Source organism: Drosophila ananassae, chromosome 2R (assembly GCF_017639315.1).
Source record: "Drosophila ananassae strain 14024-0371.13 chromosome 2R, ASM1763931v2, whole genome shotgun sequence".
Lineage (NCBI taxonomy): Eukaryota > Metazoa > Arthropoda > Insecta > Diptera > Drosophilidae > Drosophila > Drosophila ananassae.
The window spans coordinates 26116348-26144347 of record NC_057928.1 but is presented as its reverse complement, the minus strand read 5'-3'; the positions used below and the strand labels follow the sequence as shown (position 1 = coordinate 26144347).

Below are 28000 nucleotides of genomic sequence, written 5' to 3'. Positions count from 1 at the left end.
TAAGACGAATTGTTTAAAATCGGATAGATTGTTTTTCCTATAGCAAGGGTGTTTAAATTTCCTTGTCATATTGGCATATTCATATTAAAAGTCTACACTCGAGTTGGGCGACGTTAATTATTGTTTCAACTCCCCTTAAATATTCTGTACTACGCCCCTGCGTTAATACCAAAAGTCATAAAGAGATAGAGAGGCAACGGGCACACTAGCACGCTCTTGTATTATTTTCCTCGATGAGATTCTGACTTTATTTTCCGTAAATTGCAAATACAAATTCTGTCACGATGTCGCGCCACCGGATAGTGCGCACGATGGACTACAACGACGAGTACGATGGCTACGACGACGTCTACGGCCACTCGGTGGAGGATGAGCACTGCATTTCCCCCACGGATGCCCAGCAGTGGCTCTACGATCGAGCCCGTGGCCAACAAAGCATCTCGGCGTTCCTGAGCAAGAACAAGAACATCGAGGAGGAGGACCCCGACGAGGAGGACGAGGACGCTTCTTTTGAAAAGGCGCGGCGCGACTCTGAAAGCTTCCAGATGCCGCAGCTGGACGAGATCGAGCAGGCCAAGCTGAGTTCCTGCGTGGATGAGGTGCGCAGCGTAGTGGGGGATGCTGTATCCGAGCGCCGGATAGTGGAGACGTCCATGAAGTTTGACTACGACATGCAGAAGATCCTAGATGAGATTCTCAATGAAGAAACCAAGAAGAAGCCGACTAAAAAGACACCATCCACTCCCGTGCTACCTGTAAGTGCGGCCAAATCTTCCAGCAAATCGGCCCCCACGCCACCACCGAAAATCAATCTGAAGGAGCCTAGGCGGGGCTTTGAAATTGCCTCTCCGAAAGTGCCCTCTTCGCCTGTGGTGTCTGGAAGGAATACTCCGGTGGACGGAGACGACATTTCCCGAACTCCTGCCAGTCTTTTCAAGGTCTCCAAGGAGCAAGCCCAACGAAACGCCCGCCAGCTTTACGAGAAGGAGCGGTCCGACCAGAAAAGCCACATACACATGATCGTCATCGGCCACGTGGATGCTGGAAAGAGCACGCTGATGGGCCATCTCCTCTTCGACACTGGCAATGTTTCCCAGCGCGTGATGCACAAACACGAGCAGGAGTCCAAGAAGCTGGGCAAGCAGAGCTTCATGTACGCCTGGGTTCTGGACGAGACGGGCGAGGAGAGGGCTCGAGGAATCACGATGGACGTGGGCCAGTCCCGAATCGAAACAACTTCTAAGATTGTGACCCTATTGGACGCGCCTGGACACAAGGACTTTATACCGAACATGATCTCCGGCGCAACGCAGGCGGATGTGGCTCTCCTCGTCGTAGACGCCACGCGAGGTGAATTTGAATCGGGCTTCGAGCTCGGTGGGCAGACGAGAGAACATGCTATTTTGGTGCGATCGTTGGGCGTCAACCAGCTGGGCGTAGTGATCAACAAACTGGACACCGTGGGCTGGTCGCAAGAGCGCTTCACGGAGATCGTCGCCAAGCTGAAATCTTTCCTCAAGCAAGCTGGCTTTAAAGAATCGGACGTGACTTTTACTCCATGCTCAGGACTCACTGGAGAGAATCTTACCAAGAAGGCTCAGGAATCTGCCCTGACCAGCTGGTACAATGGCCCACACCTACTGGATGTTATTGACAATTTCAAGATCCCCGAGCGTGCCATTGATAGACCACTGCGCATGTCCGTCTCCGATATCTACAAGGGCACCGGATCAGGATTCTGCATTTCTGGAAGGGTGGAAACTGGAGTACTTTGCCTGAACGATAGAGTTTTGGTGGGAGCCAGCCGGGAGCAGGCTCAAGTAAAATCCATCACTATGGACGAGTTTCCCCATACGAGTGTGTTTGCGGGCGATCAGGTTTCTGTGACTCTCGCCGGAGTGGACATCAACAACGTCACCGTAGGCTGTATCATCTGTGATCCACAAACACCTATCCCTGTGACTCTTCGCTTCCAAGCCCGCATCATCGTTTTTAATGTCAAGGTGCCGATCACGATGGGATTCCCCGTGCTTCTGCACCACCAGTCCCTGATAGAACCTGCTGTGGTGTGCAAACTGGCCGCTTTGATTCACAAGAGCACGGGCGAGGTGGTGAAGAAGAAGCCGCGCGTTCTGGGAAACAACTCATGCGCGTTGGTAGAACTGGAAACGACCCGGCCAATCTGCATCGAGCGCTATGCTGACTTTAAGGAATTGGGACGAATCATGCTGCGTGTGGCCGGCGTTACCATCGCCGCTGGAATGGTTACCAAGATCCGTTAAGGTGCCAACCCGCTGAAGTTTTGTACGAAATTTTAGTTAGTCTTTCACTCTGTTGTTTTGCTAAATATAGTTATATGAATTGATAAAATCAAAGAATTCCTGAACTCGAATTTGAATTATCCACGTCTGGCGCCTGTTAGCTTTTTAGGGATCTTGTGATGGTCACACTCGTGCTATCGAAATTTTGGTATTTTTTCCGCTCCTCTTTGGAATTTGGTGTGGCCGTTTTATGGTATTTTGCAGCAAGCAAAAAAGTTGTCTATTCGGCTGTGGGCGAAAAAAATTGTCTATTTGCCCCGGAATCACGGAATTATCGCCGTTATCAATCAAAAGTACAGCGAATCGCGAGCGGCGACAGGTGAGGGCCACAAAAAACAGCGCGCAACGGATATCGCAGCGAGTGGAAACGGAAAACAAAGGTAAAACGCGCTCCGATTCGCCTAGAGTTGCCCGCAGATTCATGCGGGTGTGCATTGCGATTGCGAGGCTAAGCGTTCGGCTTCACATCGATGTTATACACACTTGGCGGCCCACATAAACATTGCTATATTTTCATTTAAGAAATAAGCGAAACGCATTGCAAATTGCAGGCAAGTGCAGCGCGTTTCCCACGGCCGCCTGGCAACTCTATAAATGAATCATAAGAGGGGCTGATAGAGCGAGAAAAAGAAAAGAACAAAAAGAGGGAGTGCATACCAGCATACCAAAAGCGCAAGCCAAAAAAAGAACTATAAGACCCAAATTACAGTGTACAAACTATACAGTGAACCTACTTTCTTCTTACATCCACAGTGAGCCCTCGGTGCAATCGAAGAGAGATTTCATTTATCGCCGAAAGCAACAATTGAACGCACGCACCTCGAAAGAGCGAGGGAGAGTCTCACGCTCTCACACCTACACACAAACACGCAACACAGCACACACACACACACACACACACACCACACACACACGGCACAAAGGTTATCAACAACAACAAGAGCAACAAACTTACTTTAAATATATATATGTTTAAGAAAAAACAAATTAAAAAAACGTTCTAAAAGAACCACAAACTGCAACCGAAAAGCAATCGCCGAACAACGCCTAAACTAGTGATTTTATGAGCAAGGAGCAAGTAGGAGGGGAGCGGAGAGCGAAAACATTTGTGCAACCATACGAGGAATTTGTAACTGGAACCCACCTGAGAGTCAAAACCTACGCCTACCTGCTTTTCGGGTCTTTCAAATAACAGAATAACAGCAGCAGCAGCAACAGTGAGCCATGCGTGAGTACAAAATCGTGGTTCTGGGAAGCGGCGGCGTGGGCAAATCCGCGCTGACAGTCCAGTTCGTGCAGTGCATTTTCGTGGAGAAGTACGACCCGACCATCGAGGACAGCTACCGGAAGCAGGTGGAGGTGGACGGGCAGCAGTGCATGCTGGAGATCCTCGACACCGCGGGCACGGAGCAGTTCACCGCGATGAGGGACCTGTACATGAAGAATGGCCAGGGATTCGTGCTGGTCTACTCGATCACGGCGCAATCCACGTTCAACGATCTGCAGGACCTGCGCGAGCAGATACTGCGCGTCAAGGACACGGATGATGTGCCCATGGTGCTCGTGGGCAACAAGTGCGACCTGGAGGAGGAGCGGGTGGTTGGAAAGGAGCTGGGCAAGAGCCTGGCCACCCAGTTCAACTGCGCCTTTATGGAGACCTCAGCCAAAGCCAAAGTGAATGTGAACGACATCTTCTACGACCTGGTCAGGCAGATCAACAAGAAGTCGCCCGAGAAGAAACAAAAGAAACCGAAAAAGTCCCTATGTGTTCTGCTATAAGACTTCCAAAACCCAACCATAAAAAAAATACAAAAAAAAAAAACAAAAAAGAATCGACAGGATTGAAGGAAACTAGGAGTAGAGAGGAATAGAGAGGGGATTGAAGTGTAAGAGTAAAGTTTTAAATTTTTTTCGTTCTTGTTTCGATTTTTGAGATCCAAATGCTATTAAAAGTTGAAATAACCAATATACTATGTACAAGAAACCTAAACTGACAATGTTTTAGAACTGTTTCGAGTTTTTGTAATTACCATTTACTACTATTATGATTGTGTACTATTTTCGCTGAAGAACCATTGATGAATATGGGGAATTATTTAATATACGTATACCACACATATATATATACACATATTGTCGTTCGTTTTTGAGCCGTTTTTTAAATTATGCAACAAGTGAAACATTCGTAAACTAAAACATTCGTATTTATTGATTCTATTCGGTTATACTCTACAGTACGTACGTCTACTGCACACAACAAGAGCCCCAACCCCCCAAGAACCCAACCAACAACAAGAAATATATCTATTAATAGAACCGTAAACAATGTCGTTGCTCTTCTACCAATTGAAACACAAAGAAGGTATAAAACATTCAAAACAAAATCAAATTAAGCTAAATTAAATTGTACGCCTAAAGCTAAAAGAATTCCACTAAACCAAGTAAATTGAGAGCGTGAGCAAGGGAGGAACATATTTTATAAAAATATTGTATGCAAATGATGTCAAAATGTTGCAAACAGCCAGAAGTAAAGCGCCCATTTAGTAATTAGTTTAAAACAAATTTACAACTAATTGTTTAACGCGATCAGATCAATTGCATCAAATTTCAATTCATGGCCCCACACATCCCATACACCACAACCATACACTACACTACACTCCACACCCCACACCCCACATCCACATCCATAAACACACAAACAATGGCACTCCGGAATGCTCTCAGAGAGCGAGAACGGAAGAGGGCGAGTGCCACTTCCGCATCCTTTTAGTGGGACAGCTAAAAATAAAACAGCCACAAATTCTAGTATATTTATACATAAGAAATGGTTTAACTTAAACTCTCGTGTCAATCCCAAATGAAGAGAAGCCTAAAAACGAAGTAAACTTATAATTATTTAATAATACGAAATGCATTAACTTCACGTACGAGTAGAAACCGACATGCCCTTAAATCAAAGTCTAAACACAGCCAACAACCAACATTAAAACTAAAACAAAAAATAAAAATACAAATAAAGATAAAAGTCTAAGCCCAAGCATAATATACACATATATATATTAAATATATGATTAAAATAAAAATCATTTTTGAAATAATAAACAAACCCGTTACAATAACATAATGTAATAATGAACGTGTGAAAAATGTAATTGAAAAACCATTTTTTCGAACTTGTTACTCCACTCACTGCGACTTCGAGGACCTACAAGGGGATCCCCATTAAATAGGAGGGGTCCTCGATAGCCCTGAAGCCTCGGTGAATCAGGTCTGCAAGTTCGAGTATCTTTTAATTATTAATAAATGTATTATGTTTATAAAAAATTAAAAAGGAAATGCAAAAACAAAATAAAAATTATATAAATTCATATGCCAAGTGGAAGCGGTTTTGGGCGATACTCATTTTGCAAGAAAAGAGCGGAGTTGAGTTTTGAAATATCTGTATTTGATACTTGGAATAGTTATATACGGTTGATATTCAAATATTTATACATACAATTACAATCAAATAGCCGATTTAATAAATATAATAATTTGCTTGTTTATAGCACGCATATTCACTTCACGGTAAGAACTGCTTAGGTTTTGCTTAAAGTCGGAGTTGTTTTTGAGTTTCAATAGATCTGCAGCTGATATGGTATGCAAAGTGTTAAGAGATTCGCGGGTAAACGTTAATACGCATATTTTTGAAGACGGCTTAGGCTTGGCGCAGCATTTAAAATTTAAAACGCAAATAGAGGGCGTAAGATTTAAATTTAGTGTAAGTTTCTGTACAATTAGTGGCTGGAGTTCCGCTTTATGACTAGGTTTTCGGGGTAAGCAAAGTGCTCGTCAATGGAGTCCTGGTGTGATGCTTCTGTTAATAACCGCTTCTGATAATCAGTCAAACTTGAGTATGAGTGTGATTCTAGCAAACTTTCTATTCGTTTTCAAATTACCGGTAAACGTAACTACGCTAATTTGGCAACAACGAAAGGGGAGAACAAAAGGCTTATCTATTAGGGGTGTCTTTGGAAAAAAACCAATAAAATGAGATAATTTGGATGCAGATAAGAGTACTCCATTATCTGAAAAACATAAAAGAGTCTGAGGTCGAAACACCATTGAAGTAAACAAACAGAACCGTATAAAAATATTAAAGTTTCAAGAAAATATTGCACGGAATTAAAATTGCACTTAAGCTTAAAACTAGGGTAATACAATCATTTCGTTTGGATTGGAGATTTCGTTCTTGCCTAGAGATTACGGTTGGGAACGGGTTCTTTTAGAGGAGATTACTAGCGCACGTGACGGTCACGTTATGGCCGTTGAGATTAGATAACAAAATGCCGATCCGCTTCACTTTCGCAGCTGCAACTGGCCCTGCTGCTGCTGGCTGGCCTGCTGCTGTTGGTTGGGGTTAGCCTGCTGCTGTTGTTGTTGCTGGTGATGGTGGTCCTCATCATCGCTGGGCTCCTCTCGCAATGGCAAAGAGTCGATCTGCTTGGCTGTGGTCACCTTTTTGTTGCGCTGCCAGGTGAACACCCTGGCCATTTGAAGGAACTTCTTGCGCGACATCTTGCCCATGTTCTTGAGCCGCTCCTGGAAGGGTGCGTCGTCCTCCCCCTTGGCCTTGCCGCTTTGCTCCTTCTCTAAGGCGTTCATGAAGTCCTGGTTCCAGCGCAATTGGTTCATGAACTCCTCGTTTTGCAGCATCAGGGCGAATTGTTCGTCTGGGAGCTCAAAGTCCTGCTGTCCGGGAGCCGGGGTAATGCGCAGAAAGCCCTGGGGCAGTGGTCCGAGGATGGGCGGATTCCAGCGCCGATTTCGCTTACTGGGCGTGTTGCTTTGACTGCCTGTCGGCTTGTTGGGACGTTGCTTCGGTGAGGCACCCGTATTGTGGTGGTTCGGCGAGGCACTTGCGGCTGTCAAAAGAGCTCCAGTCGCCGATGCGCCATTAGGTCCTCCCGCCTCCCCGCCAGCATCCGTGGTGTCGACAGTCCGGCGGAGGTCTTTGTCCGAGTCGTTCAGGTTGATGAGGCTCTGCTGAGGCGAGACATTAGCATCCAGTTCATTGCGCAGTTTCTCGTTCTGCGGCATGCGGTTTGTTAGTGGGCGGCTGTTAGTATACCATGCACATATGTGCTGGACCTACCTGGTTGTCTATCGACATGGCGAGAAGGGCATCTATGGTCTGGTCCACGGCGCCCAGGTTGGCACGGAGTATGGCCTCGATCACCTCCCGATCAATGTCGGGGAACATCTTCTTGAAGTCGGCCATGGCCTGCGAAAATTCCAGTTGCAGCGTCGACATGGTATTCCCAATAGGATCTTCCCAGCACGGCCAGGAGCGACAGTCGGCCTCAAATATGCTGTTTTTTCTGGCAGCGTATATTGTTTTCCTCTCAGGACGTTGGACTTTGATATTTATATAGTTGGTTCTTGATAATTTATCAATATATCAAAAACGATAAATTTATATCGTGATAGTTTCACCTAAATATCGCAAATAGGATATTTGGATTTAATATTTACTTTTTCGCCAACTAATTCACATTTTATTTTTTTCAGCTGTATTGTATTCAGTTTGCAGTGTTGCCAGACGGCGATTAGGACCCCCCAAGAATTTATCGATAGAATCGAAGCCCCAACTAAAGAATCCTGATTTCTCCCCAAATGTTGTGCGTTCAAAAGCACTATAACATAATATTAACAAAATTCTTTGTAATAAAGCATATATTTATATCCTGATAAGGATTTTACGCATATGGAAAAATACCGTCTTCAGTCTTCTGGCAGCCCTGGACGCTGGTCCAATGTCCCCAACAAGTGTTGGAAAGTTACCGCTACGCTTGGGCGCCAATTCAAATCACAATCATGAGGGACCTGAGCTCCATGCGTTTTAGAATGAATAACTATACATAAACTGTAGGCTATCGACGCTCATGCAGTCACGTGATGGTTTGTATTGCTGATAATTGCACAGCACGTGTTTGGCTGCCTTTGTTCCGGCACGGAGTGTCAATTACGGCGGTCGCGTTTTAATAAGTGTCAATTAGCACTGATATGATTGCCGTTTTATTCCCTATCAGCGCTACGCGGCTCCCAAAAAAAGGCATTGCTTATCAATGTCAGACAAGTGATGAATACGACTCCCCCGCCCGGGTTTTGGGGTGATGTAACCATAAAAATTAATTTAATCACAAATCAGCGGCCAAAGCGTGGGCGAAGCAGATTAGGGGACTACCTTCCAATATTCTCGGATCAGACAAGGGGTCGACGAACGTCGGCTAAATCTGGTTCTATTAATAAATTATGTCTTAGTGAACCTTCCTAGACATATTTAATTGCTGTCTATCGGGACTTTGTCCATGATTCGACGCATTATATTAAATTAGGAAATGACTAGAGGAGATTCTGACACTCCAAAAACATATATTATATATAATACATTTCAGAAAGAAATTTAAAATCTGTCAAAAATGTATATGTCACGACACCCCCAATAAATTGTGTTTCTGTGTGATTAAATCCGGAGGTGATATTGCGTCACTTTTTCGGACACTTTGACTGAAAGCGATCAAGATTTCTATGATAGTATGATAAGTAAGCATAACAGATTAGATCCGCCTGTTTACGCTTGTGATGGATCTGTGTAAATTTCCATGCTATTTTTGTATATTTTCAGGAAACTGGAATTATTTTTAGGCCACCTATTTGCTCATCTCGCTTGTTGGTAGCTAATTAAAGCAGTTTATTTAGATTTATGGGGGGCTACCCTCTAATTGGGTTTATTTACAGGTACCCAGATATAAAGGGTGTTTAGAGTATGGTCCCCAAAAGGAAATCATGTGATCCCTTTGGCATCTCATCAGCGATGAGCTTGCAACATCCGCTCAGAAAAACTGCAAATCGGCATTGACCCAATTAACATAAAATTTAAAAAATTCCGGCACAATCACAGCGGGTTTAATGACCTACAATTTGAAATATAGAGTCATTGAACATGGGTCTATGAAGACTACCACTAGCAGATTATAAAATGCCAATGAACCTAGCGAAGGTGTAAGCGCGTAGATAGTGCCGTAACTCTGGATTCACAGATCAACCGTAATCTGATTCAGACCAATATGCTGCGGCCTTTAAGCTGTACCGCAGCCCCTTTTCGTTGTACTAACTATATAGCCCCTGGATCATAAATCTTTGCTTTATCAGACGATTTGTCAGAAGCGTGGCACGACTACGGCACGGGCTCGGGAGCGAAACCGAACACCGAATCCGAAGACACCAAACCGACTTTATTCAGTTCTTTAGGGGTCCGTTCGGCTCCTCCTCGCTGATTGTGGTTAAAGATCGATCTTCCATCCGCCGAGTTTAGTTTGCCTCCAGCCCAGAAAGCGCCAAGAAGCCAACCGTTCGCGCACCACTGAATTTCGAGTGTTCCAAAATTAGCCGCGCTGAATTAAAATTACAAAAACTTTTTGAGTACTCCAGCACCTCGAATTCATCATCAGCCCCCGAACCCAAAACCTGACCCGGGAGAGGCGGAGAGACCCATCTACCCAGCGAGCCACCGGGACCACCCACTCGAACATTAGACGTGCGGCGGCTTCTGTCACCTCCGAAGTGTCGTGTCGGTTATTCTCGTTGCCGTAGCTGCCGTCGTTGCCGTCGCTGCCGGTTTGCCTGCCCATTTGAACCTGTTGAATGAGCCTTTATGTGGCGTCGCCATCCGAGGGCCTATATAAACAAATGCTCCCAACGGATTTGCGTTTATTCTGCATTGTCACACCTAACGGTTAAGATTCGCCAGACGGAGTCGCAACTTTCCAAATAATCCACACCAAGTGAAGAGCTGGTCCCAAACTGAGCTCCAACTAATTATTAAGCCATCCGCAGAGTTCAAATTACAGTAAAAAGTACAGCTAAAGTAAAAAAGTACAGTTTTAGCCAAGAACTTAACGTGAAAATTGTGTTGAACGAGAACAATCTAAGGACGAACTCAAGATCCGTCTCCAAATTATTTTACTAAACAAGGTATGTATGTTAAAGGTTTAAGAGGTCTATTAGAGCCTTGAATAATTTAAAATAAAACGCCTTTATAGAGCATTTTTGATTCTCATGAACGTTTATATTTAAATCGAACCATTGGAATTCTTTCATGGGTCACCTAAGTGGCGCCAAGAAAATTATTTTTGCTCATTGATAATTATAATTGAACACATATACATTTATTTATACATTATCAGCACCATTTTTCTGGGCTGTGGGATTTTCGTTTCGTTTAAATTGCTCCTCGATTACAATTTTTTTGTTCCACATATATACCAAATTATTGTAGCCGTCTTATCAGGGCGCCGCGAAAGTAGAGCTTGAAACGCTCAATGGAAGTCTCGTGAATCGGGCAGAGTTAATTGCGTAGTTTCTTTAGCTGGCCGTCGGGGAGTGGGGGATTCCGGCTTAGATTCAGATATAGATTAGCTTTGTTTACCGGCCAGCAGGGTCCCAGAAAAGAGGGCGTGTCAGCGTAGGTTTAAACCTGCTGTTGTTGATAAGAGGACCAGCTCCTAGCTCTCGTTCTGGCTGTGGTCCGATACTTTATGACGTGCCCCGATGACGCACTTTACGGCGTGCAAATAAACGAAGAACGAAACCCAACTGATATTCAGGCTATTTATTATTTTATACCCGCAGTTGATGATACGATTTGGGTCAAAAAGTTGAGACCCCCAGCCTAGTTTGTAATCAAAATGTATTCAGACTCAGATTTGGGCTTGCGATTTATTTTGGAAATTTTCGAAAGAGATAGGTTTCATTTGCGCATGAAATGAGTGAAATGAATGAAATGCTGGGAAAAGGTTCTAGAATAAAGTCGAGTCATGATAAGTGCTCTGCCGAATCTCCTCAAATCCCAATCAAACTAGTTTAAGGATGTATTCTTTACTGCCAGTTTATACTCTTAATTGGCAATCAAGTCGGGCACATAGTATTTTATTTTGGCAGCTTGTTATCGCTTATCGGACACCGTTCAGAGATACTTTTTAATAACCGGTGGATACGTCAGGGGAAACTGTCAAATAAATTCGACAGGTGCGCCATGTGCGACAGGTGACCCCTCCCACAATAGTTTCCCCCACTAGAGGGGGAAGTCTCCGCCCCCGGGTTCAATGAAACCTGGATCGACTGGGCCTTGACTCCCGTACTAAAATAGAGAGATCAGGTTCTACTGGGGATCGCCAATGCACTATCAGCTGGCTCAGGGCTGGTGTTTTGCTTTCATTTGGCCATAAAAATGCGTTTGCTGCGATTAGGCAGCACATCAATCATCAAAAACAAACGCGGAGCGTGTAAGTCACGGATCGAGATGAAAAAGTCGCTGACACCAATCGCCAAAGATTATCGCCTGCACTTGAGATTTGAGGGCAACAAAAAACAAAAAAATAATAATAAAAAAGAAAACTCCGTGGGGCGACGGAAGATCACAATCGGGAGCAGTAAAATATGCTCCAGTCGGTAACAAAAAATGCGATTTGGGTTTATTTTTAATAGCAAAATAAAGAGAGAAAGGTGTTCGGTTGACTCTGCTCGTCCTTGCCCTGCCCTTGCGCCGGCAAGGATAACAATTTTTATAAATTTGCTAACCACCCCAAATGACTTGTAATTTTTAACAGCCATAAAGTGGCACCGCCCCCGCCTTCGAATTAGCCCGCTCCTTATTTGATAATGAGCCGAGTGCTCAACTTTAGCATTCTGGCCGCGTCAGAGCTTGAGCTTAATTAGGCATTAATATTTCATAAATGTCAATTACGATAGTCCGCCTCCGCTTCAGCCCGAGCCCCAAACTGACCCGTGGTCCTGGCATATCAAATGATGATATTGCAATGTGACCTGAATCCACGAGCTGGGCTTCAAAGAAGCCCGTCCTTCTGCTGTTTTTAGCCCAAGTTCCAAACGGAGGGGGAAAATATGAAGAAAGCCAAAACTTTTTAACTGGATCATGGCCCAGATTCCATTGAGCTGCCAACTTGCTGCTTGTTCGTCAACTGCAACGTGACTTATTTGAAGTATCCAACACCTCGGCGAGTGGGTGTTGAACGCCTCTGTGGCCTGCCCCCACCCCTGCTCCGATTCGCGCATATTTTTACTCAGCCTTCTAAAATTTGTTGTGTTGTTTGTAATAGGAAACCCTTTGCGTAAGCAGGATGGCAGGGGCTTTAGTGGGGGTCGTTGTGTCACCCAAGGGGTTAATTGTCCCTGCCGAATTGTTGTTTACACTTTTACAAACTTGACATTGCATGTGAGTTGTTCGAGGGGAAGTACTTCGCATTGGCTGTAAGCTGAAGGATAGTTGAAAAATAATGTTGCTGATTTTTCACTTTCTGATATCCCGATCTATTGTCTACCCGCAGTTGAAGATGTCCGCCCTCACGCCGCCCACCACCACCTGCGGCTGCTCGCACGTCCACTGGGCCATAGTCATTGTGCTCCTGTCAGTAGCCATCGGGCCAGGACACGCTATGCCACGGCCCCCCCGCTCCACCACGCAGCTGTTGTTCAGCGAGCTGCTGGGTGGCAACGAGGACAACACCGTTTATGGCGAGCAATTGGTAAGAGCCCTCCCGTCCACTCTTTGAGGCGACACTAAGCCACCTGTGTTGTCCTCAACAGAAGCAGCAGGAGCAGAGGCAGAAGCAGCTGCAGCGGGCTTACTCCTTCGTCCGCAAGTGGCCGTCCCTCCGGGATCTCCTCCTGATTGCCGACTACGACGACTTCGGATCCCAGGAGGAGGATGTGACCGAGTCCCGCTTGCTCGCCCGTCTCCACAAGCTCAGCGACAACGGCGGAGCCGGCGACGAGCTGCGCTACAACGTGGTGAACGATCTGACCAGTGTTCCCTCCAAGAAGGTGGTGCCAGGACACTCCCTCAAGGAGCACAACACCAAGAAGAATGTGCAGTGTGAGTACTCTTCGCCTTTCTCTATTGATTCCATTTCTATTATCCCTGTGTTGAGCATGAGTACTAATAGGCGTGTTTACTTGCTTTTATTTTCATGTTTTGTTTTTATGATCCAACCAATGTAGTTCGTAAACAATGTAAGTCTTGCATGAACTGAACTTTTGTGTCGGAATACGAGAAAATAACCTGTTATCCTTTTGTGTGCCCTCAGATATGTCGCCCTGCCACTTCAAGATCTGCAACATGGGTCGCAAGCGCAACGCCGGCAGCTACTACCCGTACTGAAGGGATCGAGGGTCGAAACCATTATCCAAAGAACACACAAACAGCCAAAGTAAAATAAATTCGAAAAGAAAGTACGAACTTGTCGTGGGACATGTTCAAATGCCAAGTATTGTCTACTGTTCTAATTTCCTCAGACGTATCCATTACAGAGCTTAATTAGAAATTATGTTGTATTTATAAAATGTTTCAGTCACACATCCGACTCTCTCCCGCGATGTTTCTCTCTTTATATTGCATGTACAGCATCCTTACAAAAGTATTTCCATATTAGTTCTTAATGTATAATCTACGATTCTTGTTGTATTCGAAATACCTTGAATAATAATAACCAACACAATGTTGCTAGATATTAAGCCCCAGTTACATATTACACGCCCGTATTTATTGAAAAAAAAAACCAAAACCCAAATAAGAATGATATGTGGTAGAGTTTCTTGAATAAATGTTATATGATTATGGTATTCAAGGACCCGAAGGTGGTCCAAAAAGGCTTTCTTCCATAACTTCATTCAAATTCTTCCAGGTGCACCACAAAGTATTCAAAGATGTTTGAGGGGAAATGGGATTTCTGGTTAAATATAGAGTTGGCTTTTAGGCTTGGCCTGGAAATGGTCTTGGCCAAGTTGTATTTCTTCAAGTGAACCTAGTGTTGAAAGGAACTAAGCAATGTTTTAATGTTAGTGCTTGATCTAAGAATAGTTTATTATTACATTTAATACGACCCATTTAAGCTTAATTATTCAATATTTGCATATCCGTTCAGAGTCTGTGGGAACAAATTGAAAGATAATTCCAACAAGGGAATGGTGTTGATAGTTCTTAGAAAGTGTTACATATTAATAATAGGTTGCCCGCCTCTGCTATCTGCATTCTAATCACGCCACCCGTTTGTATGTTCAGGCTCAAATGGATCAACCGCCGGGGGTCAGCGTGTCTAAAGGTCAAGTGCCACTGCAATTTGTCTGCAAAGCCAGAAGCTAGCCGGTTTTGGTGGGCGGTGCACAGAGAGAAAAATATTACATAGTTCCAAAGGCGGTCACCTTTATGTTTTGGCCAGTTAATGTCACTCAGTCACGGAACCAAACGCCTGGCCAGAACAGAGCTGGCCAACTGAAGTCAGAAGTTGACGCCCAAACGCGTTCGCGGGCTGTGGGAAAATCTTAAGCAGCTGAACGAATTCGAACGCCAGTCTGAATCTAAATCCGAATCGAATCCACTTATTTTACTATTACAGTTTTGAATGGGCTTGCTCTGCTGACGTAGCTGTGACCTTCGACTGTGCCTCACATTTTGCTCTTTCGAGACGTTTACACGAAATGCATTTCGATCTATTCGCAATTACCGAGCAGAGCTTCGACTCCGGCGGCCTCCGCTGCCAAGTGATTCATGCTACCGGCCACTACATGGATTTTTATGGAGACTATATAGTGGGTATATACCTGGATAGGTACACACGACTAAATGCAAATTCTACTGCAATTAAAAGAGCTGCGCACCACTCGACAAATTGCTTGTGTCTTCTGTGATTGGCGCTGATTTGCGAATTATGATTCCAACATGTCACTACAAAGATCTCGGCTAATCGGGTGTCGGCGTGTGCACTTCAAGTGCTTCCCACGGAGCTTAGACTGGCGGCTTCTGGCAGAAAATTATGGGTTCTCCCAATCAACATGAAGTGCCGGAGGCTGATGGATGAGCATTTGAGTGTCATGTGGCAGCATCACAATATTTACAAATTTCATGGCAGTGGAGGCTCATAAAAAAGCAATTATATGATAGCATTTATCGGAGCTTAGAGACAGTTAATGAATTGTAGATAATAAGGTCCAAAACCACTGCCTATTAATTAATCAAAAACACCAGTATTTCACACCCTTTGCCAAATTAAAACGGTTATGAATTGATATGCAATTTTCAAATCATTTGAATAGTTTTCTCAACCCAATCTGGTGCCAACAGCGGAACGAACTTGAGCTGGCCCTAACCAACATGCCAAGTGAATTAAACGCCTAAACTTGAAATATTTTCGCCCCAAACTGCCCACTCTACGGGAAATCCTCCATCAGTCCATCAGATAATTAGGCATTAAGTGCTCAACACTTTACGATCTGGCCACAGCTTCAGGGTCAAGCTCAGACCAGATCTGACGAAAGTAAAAGTAAACCAAACAAATACTTAGTTGCTGATCGTTTAATTAAGTTAATTCAGTTGTTCCAGTCGCGTGTTAATGGCACTTTCAAAATGGCCAGCAGCCGCAGGCACTTGCCAAAAATCTTGGCTTAGAAGCGAATTGAAATCGTAACATAAATTGCCCGGGTTCAAGTGGATGGGTGGGGACTGTGGCATTTCTCACAAAAATCTGAAAACCAAACGCCATACCATAAGCTGACTCAATCGCTCGTGTGAGAAAACTGTTGCTGCTACTTGCAACTGCAACATGCCGATCAGAAGACAATCGCAATTGTTTACTGTTGCTGCACCAGATATGTGCGCGGGTTTTATTTTTATTTTCCTCCGAAACGGCATTGACAAGGCCATGTGGTACTCCGCATATGATGAAGTGTCTGCCCGGAGTCGCTCGAGCATGTGAATGCCCCGGGCTCGGGCTCTAAAATGTGCAATTTATGTGGCCGGATTCCTTAATGTAATGAAGCCATAAAATAAAGCCTTTTGGCTACCTTACCTAGGAGCTAGTCTAGGAAAACAGCAATCATCGTTTGAATAATTTTGGAGTTCATTGTGGTGATTTAAAGTAAATGTCAGATGAGGTATTAAGACTACAATTTAAAGATGGAAAATACATACTAGTTTCACTCTCATGACATTTCCCCCAACCTATTGCGAATGACAGACTGCGTGTCTTGAAACGAGCACGTGCCTCCCAGACCATACAGTTTGTAAGTCCGATTCCGATTCAGTGAGTTGCCGGCCACGATTTTCATTCATTCATTGCACAGCCGACAGAATCGTGCGTATACGCACAACCCGTTTGTCAACCATCCGACTGACCAAGCAACTCTGAGGAAAATCCGTTAAAGCCACATATCTTCAGCTGGCCGAAGCCAGTTTCCTCATGCAACGGATCAGTGGCGCTGAACTTGATATAATTCGAGGCTCCACGCCGCGCCAGCCGATTGTGCAAATTAACTATTGGCGGGCAGGGCATTGCAAAAGTGACACAATTAGTGCAAATATACATGTGGATGGCTAATTACAGCGACGATTGCCACAATTGTGGGCCATTAGAGCGGACCATCCCAGGCTCAGGTCCGATGTGGGCCCGTTCAGATCGGCAACGGAGGAGCTCCATTAATCATCGGCTCAGCGTTTCTCACACAATCTGGCGTTTCTGGCGGAAAAAATGAATTGCCTCTTAATATCGAAACCGAAAGTGAGCTGAGATTGTAAGAACCGTCCGTCAATTTGGCCAAGATCGCGTCTATCTGTACGATTATTTATGATTTGTGCCTGCACGAAATTGAAATAGCATTCGAGGTGTGGTTCGAGGTGCTTTGTTTTTTAGATAATTAATGATATATTAGCGGGGGAACGGACACCGAAAGTTCAATTTAAATTAGGGTTTTCTGGCCAGTAGCTTCCGCATTTGATTTCTAACGAATATGGCTTCGAATGGCCATCTCTCTTGGCCTGGCCAACAAGATGTCAACTCTGCTTTGGTTGGCAACCCATCAACGCAACAGATTTAATTATCATCTCCGCCTGTCTGCAAAGTGAATTGGATTGAATTGGACTGAAATGGAGTGGCATGAACTGGAGCTGGAGCTGGGGACTTGGGTTTTGTTTCGCTTGTTGCCGGCATCGAAATGATGGCTAATTGTTATTTTTGCATATGCAGGCATTCAGCCGCCTTGCATGTCGTTTGATTAGATACCAGGCGGCGGAGGGAGGGAGTGGGCCTTACATAATAATCTAGTTAACAAATTGTGTCATGTGGAGAGCTGAGCTGAGCTGAGCTGAGTTGGCCGAGTAACCGAGTATTCGAGTAACCAACTGAACTGTCTCACTTGCGGCTTGAATCCAATCTGCGGCAGCTGCAACTTTCGAAAGCGTTTTTCTTTTTTTTTTCTTCAGCAGGAGCAGCAGCTACAGGGAGAGAACAAAAACCACCGACTTGCATAACCAACTTTGTCGCGAGGGTGTTGGCCTACGACTCCACATTCATATAAAAAAATCATTAAAATATTTAAAAATAAATAATCCCCGGCCAGCAATCTTGGGGAGATCAACGAGCTCCCAACAGAGCACGAATTTTCGACAGAGTGGTACTACACGGGGCGAAATTCTGCAGACTTCTTGGCTCAACATATTTTAGAAATTAAATTGCATTTCCCTAAACTCCAAGTTCTTCACGGTATGAGTATAAATAGAGCTTTGTTTTGATTTGAGAATCTGATGCTTCATTTAATGATTTCCCCTAAATTTAATAAACCTAAGTTCCAGTGCAACCCCTTTATGGTCAGACAAATGCTGTGGCCCAAATATGATAGATCTTCAGGAGACGACGGGCGGACAATCATGTTCGAGACTCGGCTCTGGGTGTGTCCAGTCGAAATGGAAAACTGAAAACTGCGGAAAAGGGGCAAGCTCTGGAAAAGCTCAGGTCCGCCGGCAATTGTGGGTTAATGGGTGAATGTGCTGTTTGAACTACATTACAATGGTTAATCCGTTACTGCTCCATGGTCTCAGTTGTAGTTTGGAGTGGTTTTGACTCGCCTGGGCAAGTGGCAAAATATTTGTAATGCAAAACTAAACAAAAGACTTGGGCAACGAACTTACTCGCGACGGGCAGGCAGCGGGAAATTATAGGAAATTTGCCAGCAAAAAACCTGGCAATAAAAGTAAATGGCTTTGTTTCTGGGGCTGAGGCATTCCTTCAATCAAGTGTCCATTGTTATGGGGATTATTTTAAGAACCCTATTCTTGAGACCACCTAAGCTGTGTACCCTTGTAGGGCAGGTCCTGGCCTGTTGTAGAGGCCCTTAATTGAATTTCGTATGCGAATGTAACGCCCACTCCTAGGCTGTTGGCTCAACAAAATAAACCGAGTTCAATCTTTGATTACCGGGCAGCCACACGTCTCCCAGTTGCACAAGAGCCGATTGCCAACAATCGCGCTGCGGTTAGCCGCGGTGCGGGGGATCACAAGATGCGGCAAGATTGGGACTCTGAGACATCTCTGTTGCGGTGGGCCCTCGATTGTTGCAACAGAATTTCTGTGGAACGATTTTCATATCTGTGAGATATATATCTTAGACTCGACAGCGACAGGAACAATTCTAAGCCGGATATGGTGAACAATGCGATCATATTGGACATGCCATTCCGAACAATGACTTTATCGAGAGCCAATAAATCAGCCAACTGAGCCATAAAATTTCAACAACGATACTAAAATCTTACACTTAAAGAAATGACTGGTCGTTTTCAGTAGCCTACTTCTGTCAGAGTATTAGATATCTACAAGATTCAATAAAAGAAGCTTGTGTTGTAACAAATATTTTGATCACAAAAGACAAGTTGGATATAGAAATGTTTAAAATGTAGACCCATGCAATGGCAACCATTATTGCTATGACAATGGGCTAACAATTACAAAACCATATAAAAACCAATTCGATCCGTAAAATCCGAAGCGGAAATTTTGTAAAGCTGCCACGCCCCCTGGCCCAGTCGCCGGCGATGCATTTTACATTTTCATTGGTGAATGCATTGCGAAAAGTCCAAGTCAGAGTCCGAGCTGAATGCAGACCATATTCGCAGACCTGCCTGGCAAATTGCCTTGGTGGCTGGGGTGAGTTCTCCGGTCTCCGATCTCCGTTCTAGGCCTGGTCACCGCCCGAAGGTCGATCTCTCCCCGGCGAACAATGGAGGCGATCTATGTAAATTTCGAGCGACATAATTGCACGGATTAAGCTGTTGGGTTTTCGGAGTCTCCCCTCCCCCTGATAGGCCTCACGCCCACCAAGAGTTTTGGCATTAAGCTGTCAGAAAAGCCGAAGCCCAGATCCCAGATCTACAGTTTGTATAGGAAAAGTACAGAGTCCGAGCTGGTGGTACAAAAGCAAATTGAAATCAAACGACCTTGGTGCTTTTGTGGGTGCACTTACTGCTGTCGGATAAAGAAAATCGTAATCAGTAATCAGATTTTCCTCGCGTTGTTATCTGATTTTGGGTATGACAGGCATTTTACGTCCATTTGGTTTCATTAATCAATTAGTTTTTTTCACCCTTTTCTCTGGCTGCCAGTTTGAACCCTTTGTTTATTGATTGCAGTTTGATTTCCAACGAATTCCGTTCGGCGTTGGTCAAGGTCAGAGCTCCTTTCAATTGCTGCAGTTAGCATTGTTATTTTCGCTCCCGCCTCCGATTTTGTGGTTTTCAACCACATTTCTGTGTTTTGTGGCATTCGCGAAGCGTAGTAGTCGCCGCTGGTCAAAAATGATCAAAGCCAGTCATGAGAAAATGTTAATTGGCATGAGTCCGCGTTGCCGCAGTTCAATATGTTAATTGCAATACAGTTTTGCATAATTAATTTAAATTATAACCTACTCACTTTTTCCAATTCCAACGCTTCTGTTGACTTGTGAACTGTCCAGCGTTTGGGGGACTATTGCGATTGCGCAACCCAGCTGACAGAACGAAACTCAAAATCAAAATCAAACGAATGACTTGGGCAACGAACTTGTTTCGCATAGTGCGCCTGTTGCACAAACAATAGCAACAACCGAGCTGCAAACATTTGCCACTCAATCAGCTGGCAACAGCTAGTGCAACGAAGGCAACGCACACAAATTGCTTTAATTACAACAAATTTGTTTGAGTATATATCAACTTGAGGTATTTCAGCCAAGTTTGTGCAGGAGCACTGAGAGAAGCTCAGTGCCTGAAAGACTCTGTGTAGGAACCTAAATTTCCCCACTGACTCTAGCATATTGCAGTGTAGAGGCAAATGCTCTATGACTTTTTAGCCGACACCTCCGGACTCACGACGACTGTTCATGTCAGGCACCCGCAGTTGGAAAAATATGACCAGATATCGCCGCTCTCGAGGAGTCCACTCTCGACTCGGCTTCGGAGCAGGTCAAGTGACCAGACTCGGATCTGGGATCTGGGATCTGAGATCTCCTAGAGACTAGTATCTAGTCTCGGATCTTGGATCTTAAAGTCAGCTGACATGACGAGCAACTGCTGCAGGCCACTTGGGCGTTTCAATTCTGCGAATCCGGCTGCCGACCTGGTCTGGGTGGTCTGGCTGGAACTTCTAGCCTGAGTCACAGCTCGAATGGGTAGTATTTGTGCACATGTGGAACGGATCTATTCCACGGCCTGCAATCTTGAATGGAATTGCTGTGAATAATTAAATCGAAAAGGAAACGGGCAATATGAAAAATTTGTAATTGTCATTCATGGGGCCTGGTCTAGACTCTAGACTCGACTGGACTCGGTTCTCGAGGCGACTAGTGAGAGGCTTATGATTTGATCAAGGAATTTCCACATACTTAAGTACCGACTCTAGGAAATGGAACCTCTTATCAGGGAAGCTGAAAATAACTAGTTTTGTTTTCGATTGAATGTGAGCCTGATTCTGGCACTTTTCAGTAGCAAACGCTAATAATCTGGCTGACCACTCCTCCGTCCTCCCAAATAAGGCTCCCTCATCCATCAAAAAGCTATCAACTACCAATCGAAGCCTACTTTTCCACAGTCCCGATGCAGAAATTCAATTAATTGGCCACGGCGGTGCGTCATTTCAGTAAACAAAGGACGTAATCAGATCGTGCTCCAGTTGAGGCAGGCCGGGCTCTGAGGAACTGCAGTTCCATGGGGCATGGGTGGTGTCCAAGGGGGCTGACTTGGTACCTGGTACCCCCATGTGTCTAGCCCCTTTAAGTTGATTTTTAGACTGCGCTCCTTGGACGATTGTTGCGATTACAACTGTTAGTGATCCGTTACAAGTCGCTTGCCGTTTGCCGTTCGTCGTCGAGTAGTCGTGCTAACCTTGAGATGATTACTTCAATTTTAGATGGCCAGAGCTTACTAATTCGAGACAATTTATTAAATGAGGCAAAGCAGGGCAAGTACACGGCTCAAGACTAGAAAATATGCCATAAAACAAAGCGAGGCAGCGCCAAATATGACAAAACAAAACGCTTTTTCGTTTTTTGGCCTGGTAATGAGTTTTGGGCTGCACTGGCGGGGCTTTTGGGCCATAATGATGTGGCGCCATGCTGCGCCCCACTTCGCCGGCGTCTTCTGCCATCTCCCTTGCGCAAGTTGGCTTTAATAAGCAAAACGGCCTACATGGCCTCCAATTAAAAAAAAAATAGCAAATAAAAGAAATCATATTACTGATATGTACTTTAAATATTTATTTTCCAAATTTTTAAACTGATTGAAAACAGTTCCTTTTACAAAGTCAAAAGTGTGTTCTATTTAAAGACGAATTTGATCCTTACACCCTTAACTTTTCTCCCAGTGCAACGCCATCAGCTGGTAGCTTCGATAGACTACGCCCAGCTCCCAGGCGGCAGAGGCAAAAGAAACAAAACATAGAACATAGACAACATTAGCTTGGAAGCCCACGAAATAGACGAGCGAACAAATTGCAACATGCAACTTTGGTGGAGGGGGAGGGGGCAAGACACCTCCGCCCACCCAAATGCAATTTTTGCTGTTGCCGGGTTGGGGGTTGGGGCTGCCAAGAAGCCATTGTTTTATTTTATTCATAAATATATATTTTCGCTGGCGGTTAATTTTATTCGTGCCTTAGGATTGTTTTGCGAGGGAGCTCTGCAGAGGCCATTTCAATTAAGTCGTGATGGGAGATGGAAATGCTAGTTAACCCTTCGGAAACCGATCATGATTTCATAATTAGTTTGATTCGGTAATGAATATTAATTCGATATGTAAATGTTTTGGGTGTTGGTTGATAGAACCAACCGAGGCGATCGAATATCGCCTATTATCCCGCTTGAGGTTTCCCCTCCCTTGGCTGCAAAGACATTTCACAATTATTTGCTTTGCATACCAGATCCAACGGCAAAGGCAAAGCCTAAGCCCATCAAAGTTATCTCACAAATCAGACAATTTCCAAGCCGAAAGCCCAGAGCCCGAAAACCGCAGCCAACGACCGCTCCACATCCGAGCTGAACTTCACTCTCGTTTTCAAAAAGCATAAAATAATTGCCAGCCAGCGTTGGCGTTGGAGGTGGAGGGGATGGAAGGGGAAGTGGAGGCGGCCAGGAGGGGCCTCGGAGGGGCAGCAACTTCTTGGGCTTCGCTCCGCAGAGCTTGGCTTGCTGAGCATTGTTTTTGCCGACCAACCGACCAACCAGCCAACCTCCGACTCGCTTTCGGTTGCGGCTCGGTTCGTGTTTGGGCCGCTCGGGCGTTGGCTTGTATATAAAAGCGGCTTCCTTCTGGGTTCTAGTTATCAGTTGAATCCAGCTCAACGTCCAACACACACCTAGCCAATCCTCCGAAACCCAAAATCAAACCATTCGCAATGGCCTTCTTCAAAGTGAGTGAACAAGGAGCTATCCTCCTCGACAAGTGCAACAGTGCCTTGCCGTGTCCTGTTTCGAGTGGAGTGTGCCGACTCTGTGCTAATTGTGCTCTTCTCTCCGTGTCTAGTCCCTGATCTGCCTGGCTGTCTTGAGCGTGGCCTCCGCCGGAGTCCTGCACGGCGCTGGCCTGCACGGAGCTGGCTTGTACGCCGCTGCCCCCGCCATCTACGCCGGCCATGGTCATCATGACGAGGGAATCGATTACCATGTAAGTGCTCAGAAGGACTACTAGAGTTTATATTAAAAGGATTTCTGGTACCACGATCGGACCACATGTCGTATGAGTAATATCAATTACAACATAGCCACAGAACCCATAATTTTGATATTATATTTTGGAACCTTTCGCCAAATGGGTTCTGTCATTACCGACACCTCTAGTGCTGGCTCCCTCGACCAGGGTCATCATTGCTTTTGACATTTGGGGATTTTCCCACGATCGGTACATTAGCATAGCCAGGTGGTGGCCTGTATGGCGTGTGGCATGCACACCAAATTAACACCAACTCCCGCGCCTCGAGGGTCTCGACACTAATTCGCATTTCTCACGGAGCTAAAATGTACCCCTTCTGATCATCCCCAGGCCTACCCCAAGTACCACTACAACTACGGAGTCGCTGACTCACACACCGGAGACGTCAAGTCCCAGCACGAGGTCCGCGACGGTGATGTGGTGAAGGGATCCTACTCTCTGGTAGAGCCCGATGGTTCGGTGCGCACCGTGGAGTACACTGCCGATGACCACAACGGATTCAACGCAGTCGTCCACAAGACCGGCCCCACCGTGCACCACGCTGCCCCGGCCGTCGTTGCCCACGCCGCTCCCGCCGTGGTGGCACATGCCCCCCTGGTAGCCCACGCCCCGGCCATCGCCCACCACGTGTCCGCCGCTCCTGCCGTACCCTACGCCGGATCCCTGGCGCATCACGCCGCCGCCGTGCCAGCCTACGGATACTCCACCCACAACGCCCACGCGCACGGTGCCCACTACTAAGAAGCCACTGGGAGGAGGAACCATAACTGCCACCAACACCACTACCACCACTCTCTAATTTGTAATTTATTAAGCACGTTGACGACCTCACAAACTGGACTACGGAAATGGATATGGATGATCGGTCCATGACGAAGCCTGCTCCAATACTCAGAACCCAGTCATGTCCATCGCCTGTGTAAATAGGAGCCGGAGGGCACTCCGGACGGAATCCCTCCTGCCTGCTCTATCATCTGTCTCCCTCACACACACACATTGCCGTCTCTGTCTCAGCTTTCGCGCAATTCTCTGCAATTTGTTTGCAACTCAACCTTCTCTAAATGTTGTACATAAAGAAACCCTAAAATCATGCCACGCCCACGAACAACCAACCTGCCAAGATGAAGAAAAGCAAACAAAACTCTAAAAAATAATAAAAAAAAACACACAATTATATATTGTACTATAATACCTTTGTGTCTAACTTAAGTTTGAAGCTGAACCGGCAAATGCTATAAATACAGAATGTAGTGAATTATAAAAATTCAAAGTGCTGACTTTCACTTTCGATCGCCCCTCGAATCTGCTTCTGATTCTAATTAGTAATTGCACGTCTACCAGCAATCACTTATGAGAGCTGTGGGAATGGATGGGAGTCGCTCTTGGCGGGATCACGCCACTCGATTGACAATTATCAAGCTGGCTAATTTGTGGGCGTCGGTGGAAAAGGTGAAGGTGAGCTTCGGTTCAGCCTGCAACCAGTTGTCTGGCAGCACTTCTTAACTTATTATCTATCAGTCGAAGAACTCTGACATCTCTAAGATGAGAACACGTGCGTTTAATCTTGAGCTGGGTTGGTCAGAGCCTTGACACCCTTGTTTAGATATTATTTAATGAAAAAAAGTTATAGTGGACATTGATTTACTTCTATGCACGACGCAGGTAGGTAATATATTAGGTTAGGCTACAAACTTAAATTCATAATCAATGATATATTTGGAACTGCCAGGACTGTGGATGATTCTGTATAATGTGTTCGTTCTCCTAAATATCTTAAAGCCTCATTTTCAAAACTCTAAAATACTCTCATGAAATATGTAAACCCAAAAAACACCATTAAGCTTTTCATTAACGGCCAAGATCGCATTGGCCAACAAAGCCTGCTTTTAGGCCTTCGAAGTTTAATAAGTTTACCAAAGTCTACTTGGCAGCTAAATCAAAGTCTTTCGTAAAACGAGCCAAAACTCTAAATAACCACCGATGGGTTTCTGTTTCTTAGATTTTTTGTCATATTTTCTGGAGGATCCCCTTTAAGATGTTGAAAAATGCATGTGGCGGCCAATATGGCCTACAGTGATGGCTGTATCTTCCCCAAATATGATCCGATTCCCAAGCGGAATACCTTAAACGATTTCTGAGTCGATTCCCCACCAATCTGCATCAAAACCCAGCAACAAATTTTTTTTAAAATTTTTTGTCAAATTTTCTGAAGGATCCCCTTCAAGATGTTGAGGAATGCATGGGGCTGCCAATATGGCCTACAGTGATGGCTGTATCTTCCCCAAATATGATCCGATTTCCAAGCGGAATACCTTAAACGATTTCTGAATCGATTCCCCTCCAATCTGTATCAAAACCTAGCAACAAATTATTTTTTAGATTTTTTGTCAAATTTTCTGGAGGATCCCCTTCAAGATGTTGAGGAATGCATGGGGCTGCCAATATGGCCTACAGTGATGGCTGTATCTTCCCCAAATATGATCCGATTCCCAAGCGGAATACCTTAAACGATTTCTGAGTCGATTCCCCACCAATCTGCATCAAAACCCAGCAACAAATTTTTTTTAAAATTTTTTGTCAAATTTTCTGAAGGATCCCCTTCAAGATGTTGAGGAATGCATGGGGCTGCCAATATGGCCTACAGTGATGGCTGTATCTTCCCCAAATATGATCCGATTCCCAAGCGGAATACCTTAAACGATTTCTGAGTCGATTCCCCACCAATCTGCATCAAAATCCAGCAACAAATTTTTTTTTAAATTTTTTGTCAAATTTTCTGAAGGATCCCCTTCAAGATGATGAGGAATGCATGGGGCTGCCAATATGGCCTACAGTGATGGCTGTATCTTCCCCAAATATGATCCGATTTCCAAGCGGAATACCTTAAACGATTTCTGAATCGATTCCCCACCAATCTGCATCAAAACCCAGCAACAAATTTTTTTTTAGATTTTTAGTCAAATTTTCTGAAGGATCCCCTTCAAGATGTGGAGGAATGCATGGGGCTGCCAATATGGCCTACCGTGATGGCTGTATTTTCCCCAAATATGATCCGATTCCCAAGCGGAATACCTTAAACGAATTATGAATCGATTCCCCACCAATCTGCAAAAATGCAAAAATGTTTGTAAAGCTGTAAGGGCCACCATGACTCTTTACTTCTCTATTCTAAAAACACAGTAACTTCATATATATATCGTATTACCTTTACCTTTAACAAGGTCAAACGGGATTTCCTCCAGAAACCGCAGTTTCCGCCAACCCCGTGCCCACTTTGTCCGTGGAAGCCGCCGCAGAAACATGCCTCCAATGGGGGCTCTTCTCCGAAGAGACTATAAACAATAACTCTGAAACATTTAAGTCACAAGAGCCGAGTGTGTGGTGGATGCTTCCGCATGCAACAAATCTTCTCATTTCCGTCACTTTAACGTGCGAACGACAGCACACAAAGCAAAATATTGATCTCTTAATGGGCACAACGTGAACTTGTTTAGACAAACTATCAAAAAACAAATGGAAAATGGTGCAAAATCGCTGGGCGAGGGAAAAAGAATTTATCAGAGATCAGCCGAGCAGCAGAGCGTTTAAATGTGCGCATTTTCTAGCCAAAGTCGAAAACAAAAGAGTAGACATATGCGAGTATCTCATACGTGGCTCCATTAATTTCCCGACCGGAGTACTGACGTCGGACAGTGGCCGCCTTTGGGGGCGGATTCTCGGCAAACACCTGAGGTCGACCTGGGGAATGCCGGAAGGAAGTTTCCGCTGGTTAACTAGATCCACGTCAAGTGTTTAATGCCTCTTCCTCCGACTCGGACTAATATCTTTATTTGGCGAGCACTACTCTTCCTCCGTTCAATGTCGAATTTCTGTATCTTCTCTCGGTGCTCCAGTAACCTTTAGATGGCCAGCAACTTCTTCATAGCGAAGTGACAGTTACTAAGTTTTTCTTACTCCGACCAAGGCAGTTGACATTCAAGATGAGTGCCTCAATTAACTGTCGCCAACACGTGCTCTTTATATGGCATCGATTGCATCTGAATCTGTGTATCTGTGTGTTTGCATGGCGGCAGCACTAAGATGCAACTTTACAGATACACGCTGATACAATTTAAAGATAATCCAACTGGCTACTGGCTTTGGGATGTGGGGTGGGTAACTTGTTGAAAGATTTGTTCATACCAGTGGCACAGGTTAGTGTTGCTAAAAGATTTGTGATCAATAGAAATACTATTTGATATTAAAATATAGATACCAAGTAGAGTCTTGTTAAACTGACTTAGTTACTAGCTTAGAGTAGCTTAATGTCCCATCTTCTAGCATAGACCCACTGTTAAATGCTAAATGTCGTCTGCCTGTCTGCGTAATTGAAAAATGCCATTAATTGATGATAAATGGTGATCCGATCGGACATAATTGAATAGAAGTTGATTTCTCTAGAAGCGCTCATAAACAAGAGACAGCCCATTGCAGATGTTCGCCGATGCATAATCAGAAAACCAGACCGACTGTCAGAGGCAATTATATAACAATGTTAACTGGATTAGTTTGGCCGTTAATGTGATGCCCGGCAAACAGTCTGCAACAAATTGGCCGCAAAGGTGCGAAGAATTCG

At 44.8% G+C, this 28000-nt stretch overlaps 5 protein-coding genes and 1 long non-coding RNA gene across 10 annotated transcripts; 4 read left to right on the top strand and 2 right to left on the bottom strand.

The window, feature by feature from the left end:
* Positions 1-85: 85 nt before the first annotated feature.
* Positions 86-3407, top strand: LOC6507580 (HBS1-like protein). 2 transcript variants are annotated; one of them, XM_001955909.4, is made up of 2 exons: positions 86-2640; positions 3075-3407. In XM_001955909.4, the coding sequence occupies exon 1, from the start codon at positions 285-287 to the stop codon at positions 2280-2282; it is 1998 nt and encodes a 665-aa protein (XP_001955945.1). In that variant the 5' UTR covers positions 86-284; the 3' UTR covers positions 2283-2640; positions 3075-3407. The 2 variants fall into 2 exon arrangements, with proteins under 2 accessions (XP_001955945.1, XP_044570777.1); XM_044714842.1 differs by having other exon boundaries at positions 86-2701; positions 2873-3236.
* On the top strand, positions 3373-5692 carry LOC6507581 (ras-related protein Rap1). Its single transcript, XM_044714845.1, has one exon. It carries the CDS (start codon positions 3546-3548, stop codon positions 4098-4100), a length of 555 nt encoding a protein of 184 aa, XP_044570780.1. The 5' UTR covers positions 3373-3545; the 3' UTR covers positions 4101-5692.
* Positions 5693-5747: 55 nt separating this feature from the next.
* On the bottom strand, positions 5748-7918 carry LOC6507471 (CUE domain-containing protein 1). 3 transcript variants are annotated; one of them, XM_001955911.4, is made up of 2 exons: positions 7459-7918; positions 5748-7394 (listed from the first exon to the last, which is right to left on the bottom strand). In XM_001955911.4, exons 1-2 carry the CDS (start codon positions 7615-7617, stop codon positions 6663-6665), a joined length of 891 nt encoding a protein of 296 aa, XP_001955947.1. In that variant the 5' UTR covers positions 7618-7918; the 3' UTR covers positions 5748-6662. The 3 variants fall into 3 exon arrangements, with proteins under 3 accessions (XP_001955947.1, XP_014765248.1, XP_014765247.1); XM_014909762.3 differs by having other exon boundaries at positions 5748-7349; XM_014909761.3 differs by having other exon boundaries at positions 5748-7346.
* Positions 7919-9617: 1699 nt separating this feature from the next.
* On the top strand, positions 9618-14232 carry LOC6507582. Of its 2 annotated transcripts, XM_014909850.3 has the most exons (5): positions 9619-10340; positions 12713-12910; positions 12972-13260; positions 13386-13397; positions 13472-14230. In XM_014909850.3, the coding sequence occupies exons 2-5, from the start codon at positions 12719-12721 to the stop codon at positions 13543-13545; spliced, it is 567 nt and encodes a 188-aa protein (XP_014765336.1). In that variant the 5' UTR covers positions 9619-10340; positions 12713-12718; the 3' UTR covers positions 13546-14230. The 2 variants fall into 2 exon arrangements, with proteins under 2 accessions (XP_001955948.1, XP_014765336.1); XM_001955912.4 differs by lacking the exon at positions 13386-13397 and having other exon boundaries at positions 9618-10340; positions 13472-14232.
* A 4838-nt stretch (positions 14233-19070) lies between these two features.
* On the bottom strand, positions 19071-20841 carry LOC116655868. The gene is made up of 3 exons (XR_004310946.2): positions 20120-20841; positions 19674-19994; positions 19071-19613 (listed from the first exon to the last, which is right to left on the bottom strand). It is a non-coding gene; the product is annotated as an uncharacterized LOC116655868 (long non-coding RNA).
* Positions 20842-22979: 2138 nt separating this feature from the next.
* LOC6507583 (cuticle protein 8) lies at positions 22980-24655 on the top strand. The gene is made up of 3 exons (XM_001955913.4): positions 22980-23086; positions 23200-23340; positions 23716-24655. Exons 1-3 carry the CDS (start codon positions 23072-23074, stop codon positions 24124-24126), a joined length of 567 nt encoding a protein of 188 aa, XP_001955949.1. The 5' UTR covers positions 22980-23071; the 3' UTR covers positions 24127-24655.
* The last annotated feature ends 3345 nt before the right edge of the window (positions 24656-28000 follow it).